This window comes from Trichosurus vulpecula, chromosome 9 (assembly GCF_011100635.1).
Source record: "Trichosurus vulpecula isolate mTriVul1 chromosome 9, mTriVul1.pri, whole genome shotgun sequence".
NCBI lineage: Eukaryota > Metazoa > Chordata > Mammalia > Diprotodontia > Phalangeridae > Trichosurus > Trichosurus vulpecula.
Genome location: NC_050581.1, coordinates 65,251,282 through 65,266,153, shown reverse-complemented (window position 1 = coordinate 65,266,153; position 14,872 = coordinate 65,251,282). Strand labels below are relative to the sequence as shown.

At 43.3% G+C, this 14,872-nt stretch overlaps 1 protein-coding gene across 1 annotated transcript in view; it reads right to left on the bottom strand.

Moving 5' to 3' along the window:
- The window catches only part of FRMD3 (FERM domain containing 3), a 334,062-nt gene extending 324,458 nt beyond the window's left edge, over positions 1–9,604 (bottom strand). Inside the window, exon 1 of the mRNA XM_036739138.1 lies at positions 9,125–9,604. Within this exon, the coding sequence (XP_036595033.1) occupies positions 9,125–9,271 (147 nt within the window). The 5' untranslated portion in view covers positions 9,272–9,604. The remainder of the gene's footprint in view (positions 1–9,124) is intronic.
- Positions 9,605–14,872: the final 5,268 nt, after the last annotated feature.

Here is a 14,872-nt window from a genome sequence, read left to right as displayed (position 1 = left end):
TTTGCCATTTCTTTCTCCAGCTCATTTGACAGATGAGGAAACTGAGGCAAACAGGATTAAGTGATTTGCCCAGAGTCACATATTAGTAGATGTCTAAGGCCAGATTTGAACTCAGGAAGATGAGTCTTCCTGACTCCTGGCCGGGCACTCTTTCCACTGTGCCTCCTAGCTGTCCCAGGACTTGAATAGAGTAACTACTTAGTTAGTACTTGTACGAACTGTTAGAAGAAGGGCTAGGTCCCCACCTTAGTTATCTTTGTACACAATATCCTGGATATTATAGATTTCTGATAAATGTTTATTGGCTGGAATTGAGTTGAATCAAAATGGGGCTTAACTGGACAATCGCCTTTCTATATCCTTCTCACTTTATTCTAGCTGAACAAATGGCGTCTTTTGTTCCAGTTCAATTGAAAAATACTTGATGCTTCCTGCAGCATCCACAATGGGCATATTCCATTTGCATGTTAACGTTACATTATGTATATGCGTATATACATAGATACATATGCGTTGCTAAGACTAAGAGTATTCCACACAGACAAAATGCTTTAAATGAGTTTGGCAGTCTTTCAGCTAATGCCACTTGAAAGCTTGGAGGCCCAAGATGCATTTCTTCTGAAAGCCAGTGCAATTAGCAGTCACCGAGACAAGGTCATCCAAACTATGTAGACCTAATGAAAAAGCAGAAATAGTTCAGCTCAGCCTCTCTGCAAAATTATCGTTACTACGTCCGGGAGAAGTCAAGAGATAAGATCCTTAAATTAACTGCAGTCAATCTGGACGGTAACCATCTCTCGTGATTCATTTCTTGGGCATGTGTACATTTGAGATATAATCACAGAATTTTGAAATTGCAAGAGACTTTCAAAATCATCTAAGAAAGAGAGACTTAACTGATGGAGCCCACTTTGTGTCATGGATCGCCCTTTGGCAGAGTGGTGAAGCCTATGGACACCTTCTATCAAATGAATTAATATCTGTAAAGAACTTAGCACAATGCTTGGTACATTACTTAGGTGCTTGATAAAGGCTTGTTTCCTTCCGTCTCAGAATAATTTTTAAGTGCATTTAATAAGTAATATTAATAATGGCAAGTATTTACATAGTGCTCTAAAGTATGTAAGGCACCTTACAAATATTATCTCATTTTAGCCTTACAACATTCCTGGGAGGTAAGGGGTATAATTATCTCCATTTTGCAGATGAGGAAACTAACACAAAGATTAATCGACATGCCCATGGTCAAACAGCTAGTCAGTGCCTGGGGCCAGATTCGAACTTGGGTCTTCCTGACTCCTCACTTGCCTAACATTACACAGTAAGTATCTGAGGTCCAATTTGAACTCAGATCTTTCTGAACTCTAGGCCCAGTACTCTATCCACTGAGCCACCTAGCTGCCTCCTTTATTAAACACAAAATATATAAGATATATATACAGGCAACATGGTGTGAGAGATAGAGAACTGGCCTCAGAGCAAGGAAAAGCTGGGTTCAAGTCCTACCACTTCTGATATATATTGGCTCAGTGACCCTGGGCAAGCCACTTAACCTCAAAGTGGCCCCAGGAAAATTTATAAAACTAAGTTAAGGAGCACTGTCAAACTACACAACTGGAGGGAGCTTCCTCACAAGCATTTCCCTGTATCAATAAATCACAGATCCAGATCACAAAAAAAGAAAAATCTAATGGGCACTTAGATACATATCACACACACACACACACACACACACACACACACACACACACATATGCACACACATGCACACAGAATTTTAGAATGCACCTTAGAGATCATCTCATCCTACCCCTTCATTCTAAAGATATGGAGACTGACAGAGGCCCAGACCCAAAATGATTCACCACAGGCCACACAGCTAATTGGCATCAGAGCCATCAGAGGACCCAAGTCTCCTGACTTTTTATCTATATTTTTCTGTTACCCCAGCCTACTCCCATTTTTTCACTACTAAAGAGACAGACTAAAAACTCCTCTCCTCTAGCAGAAATTATTTGAACAATCAATAAAATATTTACTGAGTAGCTATAGTGATGTCTAAGTCACCATGCTAAGTTTCCTACTCAACCAAAAATCCAAATCCCCAAGCAACGCCTATGGCAGAAGTGGAGTGCCAAGTAGGAGACCTCAAGCAGCAGGACAAATAGGTATTTACTATTCAATATTCCTTCTTTGGTCCTCCTAATATAGTCTTGCTCCCTAGTCTATCAATCAATCAAAAACATTTATCACTGCCTTATTATACCTATTAATACTATTATCATATCTATTATGCATCAGGTCCTGAGCTATGCCATGGCTATATGGTACAAAGAAGGAAACAATCCCTGCTTTCAAGGAGCTTACATTCTAATAGGGGTGACAAGCATATAAATAATATATATACATATGTACAATGTGGGTATATAGGCATTATATATTTACTTATATGTAATATATTATGTTATGTATTACGTACATATGTATTATATCTCATATATAAGTATTACCAAATAAACATAATTTCAGAGAGGTGGCACCAGCAGTTCAGATAAAATATGGAGCCAGTTAGAAGGTGATGCTCAAGATGAGTCTTGGAGGAAGACAAAGATTCTATGAGGTTGAGTTGAGGGGGGAGGACATTCTGAGTCAGAAGGCTGGGAGATGAAGTATCATAGGAAGAGAGGAGGCCAGTTTGTTTGGATCCCAGAAAGCAGTCTAGATAGAAATTAATATACAATGAGACTAAAGGTTGAGGAAGGCAGGTTGTAGAGAGCCTTAAAAGCTAAACAGAGGAGTTTGCTTCTTCTCCGAGAGGCAATAAGGAATCGTGCAAATTGATTGAGGAGGGGAGTAAAATGATCAGAGTGAGAGTTTCAGGAAAATCAGTGTGGCAGCTGTGTGGAGGACCAAAAGAGAGATTTTGAGAGAGAAAGACCAATTAGGAGGCCATTGCAATAATCTAGGCAGGAGAGGATGAGAGCCGGAGGCATGGCATCTGTAAAGGAGAGAAGGGATTGGTGTGAGAGATGGTGGGGAGATAGCGGATAGTGTTGGAGTTATCCCTTCAAAGGCTCACCTCTGGAAATCCTCCCTCTTAGCCTCATCTCGACTTTTACTTTCTCCAAGGCTCTTTCCCTTAGAAGTTACTATTTTTGTTGCTGATGTTTCAGTCATGTCCAGGTCTTTGTGACCCCATTTGGGGTTTTCTTGGCAAAGATGCTGGAGTGGTCTGCCATTTCCTTCTCCAGCTCATTTAACAGATGAGGAAACTGAGGCAAACAGGGTGAAGTGACTTGCTCAGGGTCACACAGCTATTACGTGTCTGAGGCCAGATTTGAACTCAGGAAGAGGAGAGGCCCAGGGCTCTGTCTACTGCACCACCCAGTTCCCCAGAAGTTACACCACTGCACAAATCTAGAACTGCTGACTCTTCCCAACACTTAGACTAAACATTCACAATCAAAGGAAAGTGTCTACAGAATCAGCACTTTGGATCCAGTGAAAAACATACTACAGTATTCCGGATTACACATGCCATCTAGTAATTAACTGTGATGCTCCCCAGTGAATATGCCCAGTAAGGTGTTTCCCTTTCGAAATTATTCATTGCCAAAGAGCCTCCTCGACAACAAACCTTTCGAAATAAGCATTTTTACAAGCTACTCTTTGGCTAAATAAATAAACAAACAAACCGAATTCCTGATCCCACACTAATCTGTGATGTGTCTGGATGAAAAGATCACTGACAAAAATATGGCCAAATCATTGGGTCAACGACTTAAGAGCTGAAGAGACCTTGGAGACCTTCTAAATAAGAAATTCTTGATGTGAAGTCAGTGAAGTTGCTTTTTTGAAGGCTTTAAGGTATGTGCATACGTGTGTGTATGTATACGTACAGATATACACATATGCATATCCAGTATTGGGGAACCTGCAGCCTTGAGGTCACATGTGGCCCACTAGGTCCTCAAGTGCAGCCCTTTGACTGAATCCAAACTTCATAGAACAAATCCCCTTAATAAAAGGATTTGTTCTATAAAACTTGGGACTTCTTGCTCATGGTTGATTCCATTGATTATAATTCTTCTTTACAACTTGACTATTGTGTAAATAAGTTTAATGTGAAAGTATATGTAGAATCTATATTGGATTACATGCCGCCTTGGTGGGGGAGGGGGGAGGAGATGTTAAGAGGAGAAAATTTGGAACTTAAAGACTTGTGGAACTGAGCATTGTAAACTAAAAATGAAAAAGAATTTAAAAAAAAGAAGAGGGTGATTGACATTGTCAAAGGCTGCAGAGAGGTCGAGAAGAAAAGAGACTTGAAAAAAAGCCATTAGATTTGTCAATTAGACTATCTTTGGAGAGATAGTTATCTTTGGATCTGGCAATTAAAATATCTTTGATAACTTTGGAGAGAGCAGTTTTAGTTGAAAGATGAGGTTGGAAACTGGATTATAGGGATTGTCAATGATTTTAATTCATAATATAAGATGATAAAATTCTTGGGGGAAAAAAAAACTTGGGACTCAGTCAAAAGGCCACACCCAGGGACCTAGAAGGGCACATGTGGCCCTGAGGCCAAAGGTTCTTCACCCCTGGCATATACATATACACACACACATATACATACATAAATATTTTGATCATTGTATTTCAATATAATTAGTTTCCCTCATACTCCTATGCATCATGCATATATTTAAAAGCATTATTCTGAGAAGGGCTCCATAGATTTAATCAAATTCCCAAGGGGTTCTGGTCTTGTCCAACCCCTTGATTTTACAGATGAAGATATTAAAGTATGAGGTGATTTGCCCAAGATCACACAGGTGCTAAGTGGTCGTTGTCCTTCACCCTCAAAGAGGACCAAAGTTATATCACCATGTTGGGGTCAAGGTACAGTGTGTCTGACTGTGGCTGATCAGATCAATGTGAGCTTGGGAGGCTCTACCACAGGTCAGGCACAAATAGTCCATATGAACCTTTGGAGTGGAGATGTCTCTCAATTTGTACATTTCAACAGGTACTAAGTAGAAGAGCTAGAACCAACGTTCCCTCCTAAAGACAGCACCCAAGGAAAAAACCTGGTATTTTATCCTCCCTGACTGACTTAGAGAGCTACCCCAAATTCTATTCCTTGACCTTTGGCCAAGCAGTTCAACCCTGACCCACAGCAAGGGACTTAATTCTGGCAAATAAGAAGTAAGAAGCATTGATTAAGCATGTGCTGAGTACTGGAGAGACAAGTCAAGATAGTCCCTGTCCTCGAGAAACTCAATCTAATGGGAGAGACAATATGCAAACAACTAAATACATACAAGATATATGCAGGATAAAATGGAGATAACCTCAGAGAGAAGGCAGGAAAGGCTTGCTGTGGAAGGTGGGATTCTAGCTGCAGCATGAAGGAAGGCAGGAGTCCGAGAGTACCAGGCATGGATTATAGTCAGTGAAAAGACATAGTAGGGAGATAAAGGGTCTTGTGAAAGGAACAGTAAAGAGGCCAGTGTCACTGGATCCCAGAGTGTGAAGGGGAGGTGGGGAAATGAGGGGATAAGATAAACCCAAACCCAGGTCTTTCTGACCAAATCACTTTTTGTCTCAGCCTCAGTTTTTTCATCTGCAAAACACGTATAATAATAGCTGTCCTAACTACTTTCTGTGATCATTATGAAGCCCATATGAGAGAACTGCACATCAAGTGTTTTCCAAACCTTCAAGTGCCATGTAAATGTCAGCTATAATTATTGCCTCCTCTTGGCACTTATAAATTCCAAGCTCCCAAGGACCAGAATTATATCTTATTCATCCCGGCAGCCTCCTTCAGCCCCTGTCCAGTGCCTTGCACAGGGGAGGTATTAAATGTTTATTGAACTGAACTAAAAGTTTCATGCACTAAACAGCTAAGGCCCCTCATGGATGATTTCATGTCGATCACTGCTCTTTTTAGCAATGTGGGGAAGTGGAGAGGGCGGCCTAGTGGAGGCCCTAGATCACAATACGTTCTCTCATTCTTCAGATTGTCCATTCTTGAAAAGAGGTTGTTAGGACAGCCTAAAAAAATCAATGCCATCATCTCTCCAGTTTCTCTATCCAATCTCAGCCACCTATATTACCAGTTTTCAACATCTTTAATTTTTCCTTTAAAAAAATGCCCTGAACGCTAGGGTTTCCATAATTCACCAGCAGGTCACCTGGGGTCTATATGCCCACCACCACCGCACTTTCTCCCAGTTCATCGCCTCTCTTCCTTCCATCCTCCAGAACCTAGTCTGTAGGAGCTCATTTAAATAAACTGTACATTTTTTAAAAATCCAGGATGCTCACTCACACAGAAAAGATAGAAAGTGAGTATTCCAAGGATATTACTGTCCCTGTGTCACCATGCAGACCGTTCAATTTTCCACACTTATTAGAGCTCACTCAGCAACAGCCCTGCTATGCTGACTTCCTTAACCGTGAACTACAATAAGTAGTGAAACCCGTGTCTGCAATCCCCCACTGTTCCTGGGCCGCCTCCAGCATCAGGTGCAAAATCAGTGAAAGGTTCTTGATACTGAGGTTTATTAAATACTTAGAATAGGTCCCTAAAAGAGACTGGAAGGGATCTTGGCAAACATCGTGTCCAACCTCCTCATTTTACAAATGAGGAAAAGTCAAATTACTTGTCCAAGGTCACAGAGTCAGCTAGTAGTCTCAAACTCAGGTCTCTTAGAAACTACTTCAGTGTTCTTTCCCTTCCTGTGTTTTGTTTTGTTTTTTAAGAGGGGGAAGGGAGAGGCTTTCAATCCATTATAGATGAGAATCAAGGTGGACCTTCCTTCAGAGAGGAGTATATAACACATAAAAGTTGTCTTACAAATCTGTGATTCTATGAAAGAGAAAAAAAAAAACAAGAAAAAAAAATGTTAAACCCTCTCAGACCCTTCTAAAGATAAGAAGCTTGTTCTTCTTCAGACCAAAAGAAAACAAAAACATAAAATTTTTTCTTTGTTTAGTTAAAACAAATGGAAACTTCCAGGGACTTCCAACTCTTTGACAGTGACTTTCAACCCCTGCTACTTCAAGGTTATTAGAAATTCTCAGAACATTTTTGTGATTTTGTGATCTCGAAGCATAATTGTGATTCACTTGGATTCTTCCTAATATGCCATACAAAGCTTTTCTGAGAGAAAGGAAGGTGTTCCAAAGATATATGCTGGCCAGATTTTCTGAACCAAAAATCTAATGCTTTTTAAAGCCTTTTTGGAAGGCTTCTGTTGAAATAAGGATTATTCTAAAATATCCTGAAGGTATGGCCATAATACTCTAAATCAAAGAAGGAGTCCTAGCAACTCTAAAAAAAATTTGTAAACAAACAGTCTTTGACCTAAAATTCTATTGCCTCATTTTCCAAACTCTTCTGCAATGAGAATCTTTATTCTTTGTTGGCTCCCAGGACAGCAGGAGTATAAATATAGGCCCTGCTTGATGTATTCAGCAGAGCCAAGGAAGATTTATGGCCTTTAAAGAATGTTTTAGCTCATATTAGAGTAGGGGGAAAGAGGGTTAAAAGAGCAGAGAATTCATAGCACTTCTTTCAGAAGCAGTCCCCAAATAGCTGTGTTTTCAACAGCTGCCTTGCCTTAAATCATGTGCTTCCATTATACAACTTAAAGCAAGATGCAGAAATTTAATCTAGCTAATGTCTATCAACCATCTTTGTGCAGAGTTGGTGGTACCATAAAGACTGCATATTCTACTGGTGCTTTTATTATTCATGAATATTATAGTGAAAGCCAGACTCCTCCAGGGGAATCAGGAGTGGCAAATGGGACTCAGAGATTAAACCTGAACTATGCTTTCGCTTTTTACAGGTAAGCACTTTTCTGGTACGAAGTAGTGAGACAGTTCCCACAAGAAAACAGAGGAATGCTCCTTCATTCAGTATGTGCCCGGCACACCAGAAATGGGTTTGAATGAAATAGTATGTTTTGTATTTTCAAAGTCCGTGCCCGTACACCAGCATTGTGTAAGACAGAGAGAGGGAGATCCCTGATAGGGAGGAAATCTTAAAAGGTGCTGCGAATAATGCCTAGGGAGAGGCAGGGTTCTTGTTGCATGAGGGGGCACCCTCAATGAAATAGGGTCAGACTGGGCAGAGGTGTACACACACACACACACACATTCATCCTGGGGCCTTATTCCCATAAGCCAAAAATGCACCTTGGCCCAGAGACTGCCTCCTCTCAAACTTCAGCCAGATAGAACTAACTGCACAACTATGCAAAACCCCCATCCCCACCCCCACCGCACGGCATCCAAGCTTCCCTGGGCTCCTTGGCGGCGGCATCGAACACTCCTTTCGCAGAAACACCCAGACGTGACAGCTCCCCTTTTAGCAACAGAAGCAGCGTGCTCCCCCGCACCCTTCCCAGCCTGGAAGGAGAGTCTGGAGCTCCCGGGGCTGCCCGGGCGGGCGCGTGCACACCCTCCCCACTCCCGGGGAAACTTCGCCGCTGTTCGTGCACCCCAGTAGTAAACGCTACCGCGAGGGCGAGTGGAGGAACGGGGCTGGAGACTGGGAAGGGCTAGCCCAGGAGGACCGAGGCACCGGTGCAAGGTGCACGGGCGTCCTGGGGAAGGGCGAGCTGGAAGTTAAGTTCAAGTGCACAGAGCCCCGGAGAGCCTGGGTGGGGAGGGAGGGATGCCCATTTCTCAGGCTGCTCGACAGCCCCCTGCCCGCGCGCGGGGAAGCCCACAGTGAGCAGGGGCAGGGGGTGGAGGGAGAGAAGGGAGCCTGGGTGAATGAAAGTGCACCTTCTCCGCAGGCTGGGAGAAGAGGAAAGGAGGTGGGGGGATGCGCGAGATGTCCGTGCTTCTGGAGGGAGGGGCGCGTGCAGATGTCAATAGGAAGGGACCAAAGGGCGGAGGGGCCGGGGTGGGCGAGGGAGGGTCATGCCATATGCACGGCAGTCAATGCCCTGGCTCGGGATCTCCGGAATATGGCTCCCACATTCGAGGATGGGGAAGCGTTAACTCCAGCAAGGAAATCGCCCCCTCCCCGTTTCTTCCCCTTTTCCATTTCTTCCCACCCTAACCCGTAGCCCGGCGCCCACCCATGCACGCCCGCCCTCACCTGGATCTGGCAGGAGATTTCGGAATCGTCCAGCAGCCGGATGGTACATTTCATCTCCTGGCTGAGTGATTTGATGCTCGAACTCCTAAAGCGGATCATTTTCATCGTCCTCCTGCCTCCCCGCACACAGTGGCAGGAGGGGAACATACACCGCGGCCCCGGGGAGCGGGAAACCTCCGGGAGACACCCACGAGGGCTGCCCGCGGAGCAGCAGCGGCAGCGGCGGCAGCAGCGGCGGGAGGAGGGGGCCGCGATCAGCCCCGGGGAGGCGGCGGCGGCGGCAGCGGCAGCGGGAGAGGCTGCCGCTGGCCAGACATGCTGGTAGTGAGAGCGATGGCTGGTAATTCCCTCCCGCCCGCCCTGCTTCCCCCGCCTCCACCCCCCTGGCTCCCAGTCCCTTCCTTCTCTCCGCTCGCCAAAGAGAACCCGGGCTGGTGACGCCGTCACCGAAACACACACACACACTGGCAAGGAGAAAGAGAGGGTGGGGGGTGACGGAGGGTTCTGGGGATGAACCCGGGGAGAGAGAGGAGGGGGGCGCGAGAGAGAGAGAGAGAGAGAGAGAGAGCGAGAGAGAGAGAGAGAGAGAGAGAGAGAGAGAGAGAGAGAGAGAGAGAGAGAGAGAGAGATCCCTGTCTGTGATGCTGTTGCTGCTGCGTCAAGCTTTGCTCTGCTGTCTCCTGCTTAGCTTTAGCTTCTCTCCCTCCCCCAGCCAGCCTGTCTCCCTGCCTGTTTTCTCAGCATAACCTCTCTCTCTCTCTCTCTCTCTCTCTCTCTCTCTATACTTCTCTCTCTCTCTCTCTCTCTCGCTCTCTCTCTCTCTCTCCTTCTCTCTCTCTCCCTCTCTCCCCTCTTTCCCTCCTTTCCCCCTCTCTTATCTCCTCCTTCTTCTTCCTCTTTTCTCTACCTCTTCCTTTCTTCCTCTCTCTCCTATCTCTCTTTCTCTCCCTTTCTCTTCTCCTATCTCCTCCTCCTTCTTCCTCTTCTCTTCTATCTCTCTGTTTCTCCTTCCCTTTCTCTTCTCTATCTCCTCCTCCTCCTTCTTCTCTCTTTCTCTTTCTCTCTTTCTCTCCCTCCCCCTCCCTCCTTCCCTCCCCTATCTTTCCCTCCTTTCCTTTCTCCCTCTCTTATGTCCTCCTCCTTCTTTTTCCTCTTCTTCTCTCCACCTTCCTCTTCCTCTCTCTCCTATCTCTCTTTCTCTTCTCCTATCTCCTCTTACTGCTTCTCCTCCTCCTTCTTCCTCTTCTCTTCTATCTCTCTCCCTACTTCCCTTTCTCTCCTCCCTCTATCTCCTCCTTCTTCTCTCTGTCTCTCTGTCTCTGTCTCTGTCTCTCTCTCTCTCTCTCTCTCTCTCTCTCTCACACACACACACACACACACACACTTCCTCTGCTCCTTTTCTCTTCTACACAAGATCTGACACACTTCACTCCGCCCTGCTACAGAAGATTGAACTGAAAGGGAGTTGAAACACATGCACGTTCACCAGAGGACAGGCAGACATACTCAGTTGGGCAAAGAAGGGGAAATAAGATGGTACCCTCCAAAGTTAAGAGTTCTGTAGTGTCAAAGGTGTTGGACAAAGTCGCCCAAGTAGTGGCAGCCTGCTAACAATGATATGAATTAAGTGGATTAAAACTACATTTGTCATTGGAGGTAGCTAGAAGGCAGAGGGAGTAGAACTTAGAGAAATAGAGACCTGCGCTCAAATGAAGTTATACCTTATACACTTATTAGCTGTGTGACCCTGTGCAAATCACTTAACTTTTCCCAGACTGAGTTTTCTCATCTGTAAAATGAAGGGGTTAGACAAGATGGCCTTCAAGGGTCCTTCCAGATCCAAATCCATAATCCCGTAAAAAAAATAATGTCTGGTATCCCCAGCAAAGTGTCTGATGGAGAGTAGGTACTTGGATTGCTTGGCTGTTGGTATACACAATGATTTTTTTAAATTAGATTTTTTTAATCCCACCCTTACTATCTGAGACTTTTTCCCCCACAGTGGCTAAGTGGTTGAAGTAAATGTATAGCTTCCAAAGTAGCTATTTTGAAGGAGAGAATGTTCATCATTTGTAAATGTAAAGTCCAATATGTCAAGATGTGAACTCAGATCCTCTGACTTCAAAACAAAGCTCTTTTCATTATACCATGCTGCCTGTCAACTATATCCTGGGCTTGTGGGAAATCCAAGCCCTTGTTAGACCTCTCATCTAGCTATGATCTCTTCCAAGAGTTCCCTACTCATCGCCTTCTGCGTGACCTTTAAAATCTCCATCCTCTCCTTCAAGAATATCTGCCACTCAGCAGTTCTTTGAACGGTACCAAGCCTTTATCCCGACTTCATCAATCAGATGACAGAGATGTTACTTTATGGTGAACTTGAGTGGGTCTATCACCGGGATTTATAATGGGCAGCATCTGGAATTCGTTAGTATGTTTTGCATTTTTAGGTTGTGTCCCTTTTTGCTAGAAACAGGTGAGAAGAACAACAAGGAAGAAGAAGCAGGAAGCTGGTGATAGAATCCTATTCCCCCATGGGATCTCCTACCTAGATGAAGCCATCTAACTATTGGAAGCGTTTTGGTCAGCAGTTTCTATCCCAGAAAGGAAGACAGAGAGAGAGAGAGAGAGAGAGAGAGAGAGAGAGAGAGAGAGAGAGAGAGAGAGACTACAGTGCATAGAACACCTAGGAAGACCTGAGCTCAAATATAGTCTCAGATACTGTGTGACCCACAGCAAATTACTTAATTTCTCTCAGCCTCAGTCTCCTCCTCTGAAAGATGGGAATAATAATAGCACCTACCTCTAAAGGGGGAGGGGATAGTAAGGATAAAATGAAATAAAATTTGTAAAGCATAATATAAATGTTAGCTGTTGTTATTATTACATAGTTATTCAGGAGTTCCCCAATCAACTTAGTGAGGTTTAAGAATGAGTTCATTGATCAATTTGGCGAGGCTTAAGGATGGTCGATCTTTCTCTGGGACTTTTAGTGCATTTCCTATTGAAGGTGTTTTCTAGGCATGCTCAGAAACATGTCCCTGAGCAGAGTATTTCCTTTGTTTCATCAACCGGGGATCTTGTTTGGCTCAGGTTGTTTTGGGACAGAACTATCTTCTTTGTGCCGGGCCGATGAAAAGAAGTCTTCATTTTACACTTGACCATTTTGGAAATATCTACTGAAAGAGTTTTCCCCATAGATTTAGAAACCTAGACATGAGCTATAGTCATTTCTTTTCTAAGGTTACCAAAGAAAGCACTGGAGTTAGGGATAGGCACTACTCCTGTGAATTCATTGATACAGGGAATCTCCTGGGTGAGCCAAACTCCCTTGACCAAAGAAGGAGGGCACCTTCCCTGAAATTTATAGTCACTAGTACTTAAAGGTTAAGTAATTTGCCCAATGTTACACTGCCAGTATGTTTCACAGGCAGCACCTGAACCCAGATCTTCCTGACATCAAATCCAGCTGCCTCTCCTCTATTCCACCTTGCCTCCGAGACTGAGCCCAGTATGTGTAAGCCTAGAACTCTGAGTTAAGGACTATGAATGACCAAAAAAAAATCAAAATCCAAAAATGTTGCATTCTTGGGTAAAAGACAGGTGTTCTCACTTCAGCAAAACAGCCTATGGCTAAGACTAAAGAGAATTCTACCAGCATAAGAACAGATGCTCTAACAGCCTTGGGGTCTTGACTCCATTCAGTTCATTAACCATGCTTAAAGAACAAATACTTGCAACCATTGTGGATGTTCAAAACAATATGTTGCAGACTCTGAAGGCAATCTGAAAAGAGGGAACTCCAAAAGGGCTTGGAGCCAACGGACCATGCTTGGAATATGCACAGTAGCTCCCAAGCTGAAGGGGACGTGACTTTTTTAAACAGATGAGTTCTTCTGGGCTGTGGACACACTAGCCTCTCACTGACTATGGATGTTCTTTCTCTTGTCCTTGGTAAATGTAAAATTCCTTGTTGCAATATTTAAAGGTTGCTGATTACTAAAAATGAATATGTATTTGCTAGGTTAGCAGATTAGACTGTGCTACAATGAACGATAATGTTCTCTAAGCTTTGTAACTTCACCGGCAACCAGTCTAGTTGCTATGTAAGTAATGAACGCTATTAATATAGTGTTTGTTGACTGACTTGCTGAATGTGTTGACAGTTTTAATTAGGATAGACACCTCCCCACCAAATTCCATATCCATCCCCCCACATTCCTCTCTCTACTACCATTTCCTCCCCCAACGCTATCTCAATATTCATGTTACCTCTCCCCTTCCCCCATTTCACTCCACATGCACTGTACTATCAGTACCTCTAACTCCCCCTGATTCACAGATGTTTGCAACACAGAGTGAAAATGGAATATCTTCCAAGGCCTGGTTTCTCTTAACTAAAGCAAGGCAAAGAATTGAGTTAGGTGTCTGAGCATTTCAGGCAGTAGTTTCCATATTTCTCTTCATTGCTGTGATAGCTTATAAACAGTTTGATATTTAAGACCTTCCTTGATTAAATTCCACATCACCACGTCAACTACCATGTAGTTCACTGGCCTATGGCAAAAAATAAAATAAAATACACATTACACCTGCTTTACTTAACTTGCAGGAAAAAGCAACTGCCTATTTAAGGCACTGTTAAGGGAGTGTCCACAAGTGTTCTCTTTGTGACCACAAGTAGCCACCCTGAAGGGCTGAAGGAGGCAGGCCTAGGTGTGACCCAGTGCCAAAGCTTCAAAATAATTATAGGAAAAGTCATGGGAAGCAGATGTGGGAAAGATACCATTTAAGGCTTTTTTTACTGGCAGGGCAGAGCCAGTTGACAGGCAGGTAGTTGTTGAAACAAATTATATTTAACTTAATCACTTTCTATTTAAACACCATTTAGACTCTCTTATCCAACAAGCCAATTTCTACACGCCAAAAGTAATGAAACTTTACCAGAATCATCAAATACCATAGAGACCACCCCAAGCATAAGTCGCAATCCTAAAAAGAGATATCTTTAATAATAGTAATAAAACCAACAATAATAATTAATATTCTATGTCATGCCAAGGTTTGCAAAGTACTTTACAAATCTCTCATTTTATCCTCGTGACAACCTTGGGAGGTAGGTGCTATTATTAGCCCCATTTTACAGATGTGGAAACTGAGGCAGGCAGAAGTTAAGTGACTTGTCAAGGAACACATGATTGCTAGGTTTCTGAAGCTCAATTCAAACCCAGGTCTTCCTAACTTCGTGTCCAACATCTATGCACCGTGCCATCAAGCTGCCTAGAAATATAGCATTCAATATGTATTTTTTCTCTCAAAGAAGAAGAAATATATACTGAAAAATAACTGCAAAAAATGACTGGAAAAAATCCTTTCTCATATTTTAATGATCATGAAGGAGGAGATTAAAAAAAAAGTCCTAGATCCTGTTTTCTTAATTTTTTTTGGTGCCATGGAAGACTTGGAAAGGTTAGTGAAACCTATGGATCCCTTCACAAAATAGTGTTTTTATTGCCATGAAATAAAATACATAGGAGCACAAAGGAAAACAATTGTATTGAAATAATGGGGGTTTTCCCATCCAGGTTCACAGACTCCCTGAAGTCTATCCATGGATCCCTTCTGGGTCTGTGGACCCGAAACTGAGAACCTCCGTTCTGTAGCACAGTCACTTAGGCAGTCACTTAACTCTCCTGGACCCCAATTTCCATCTCTAGAAAAGAGGAATAATACTTATGCTACTGATTT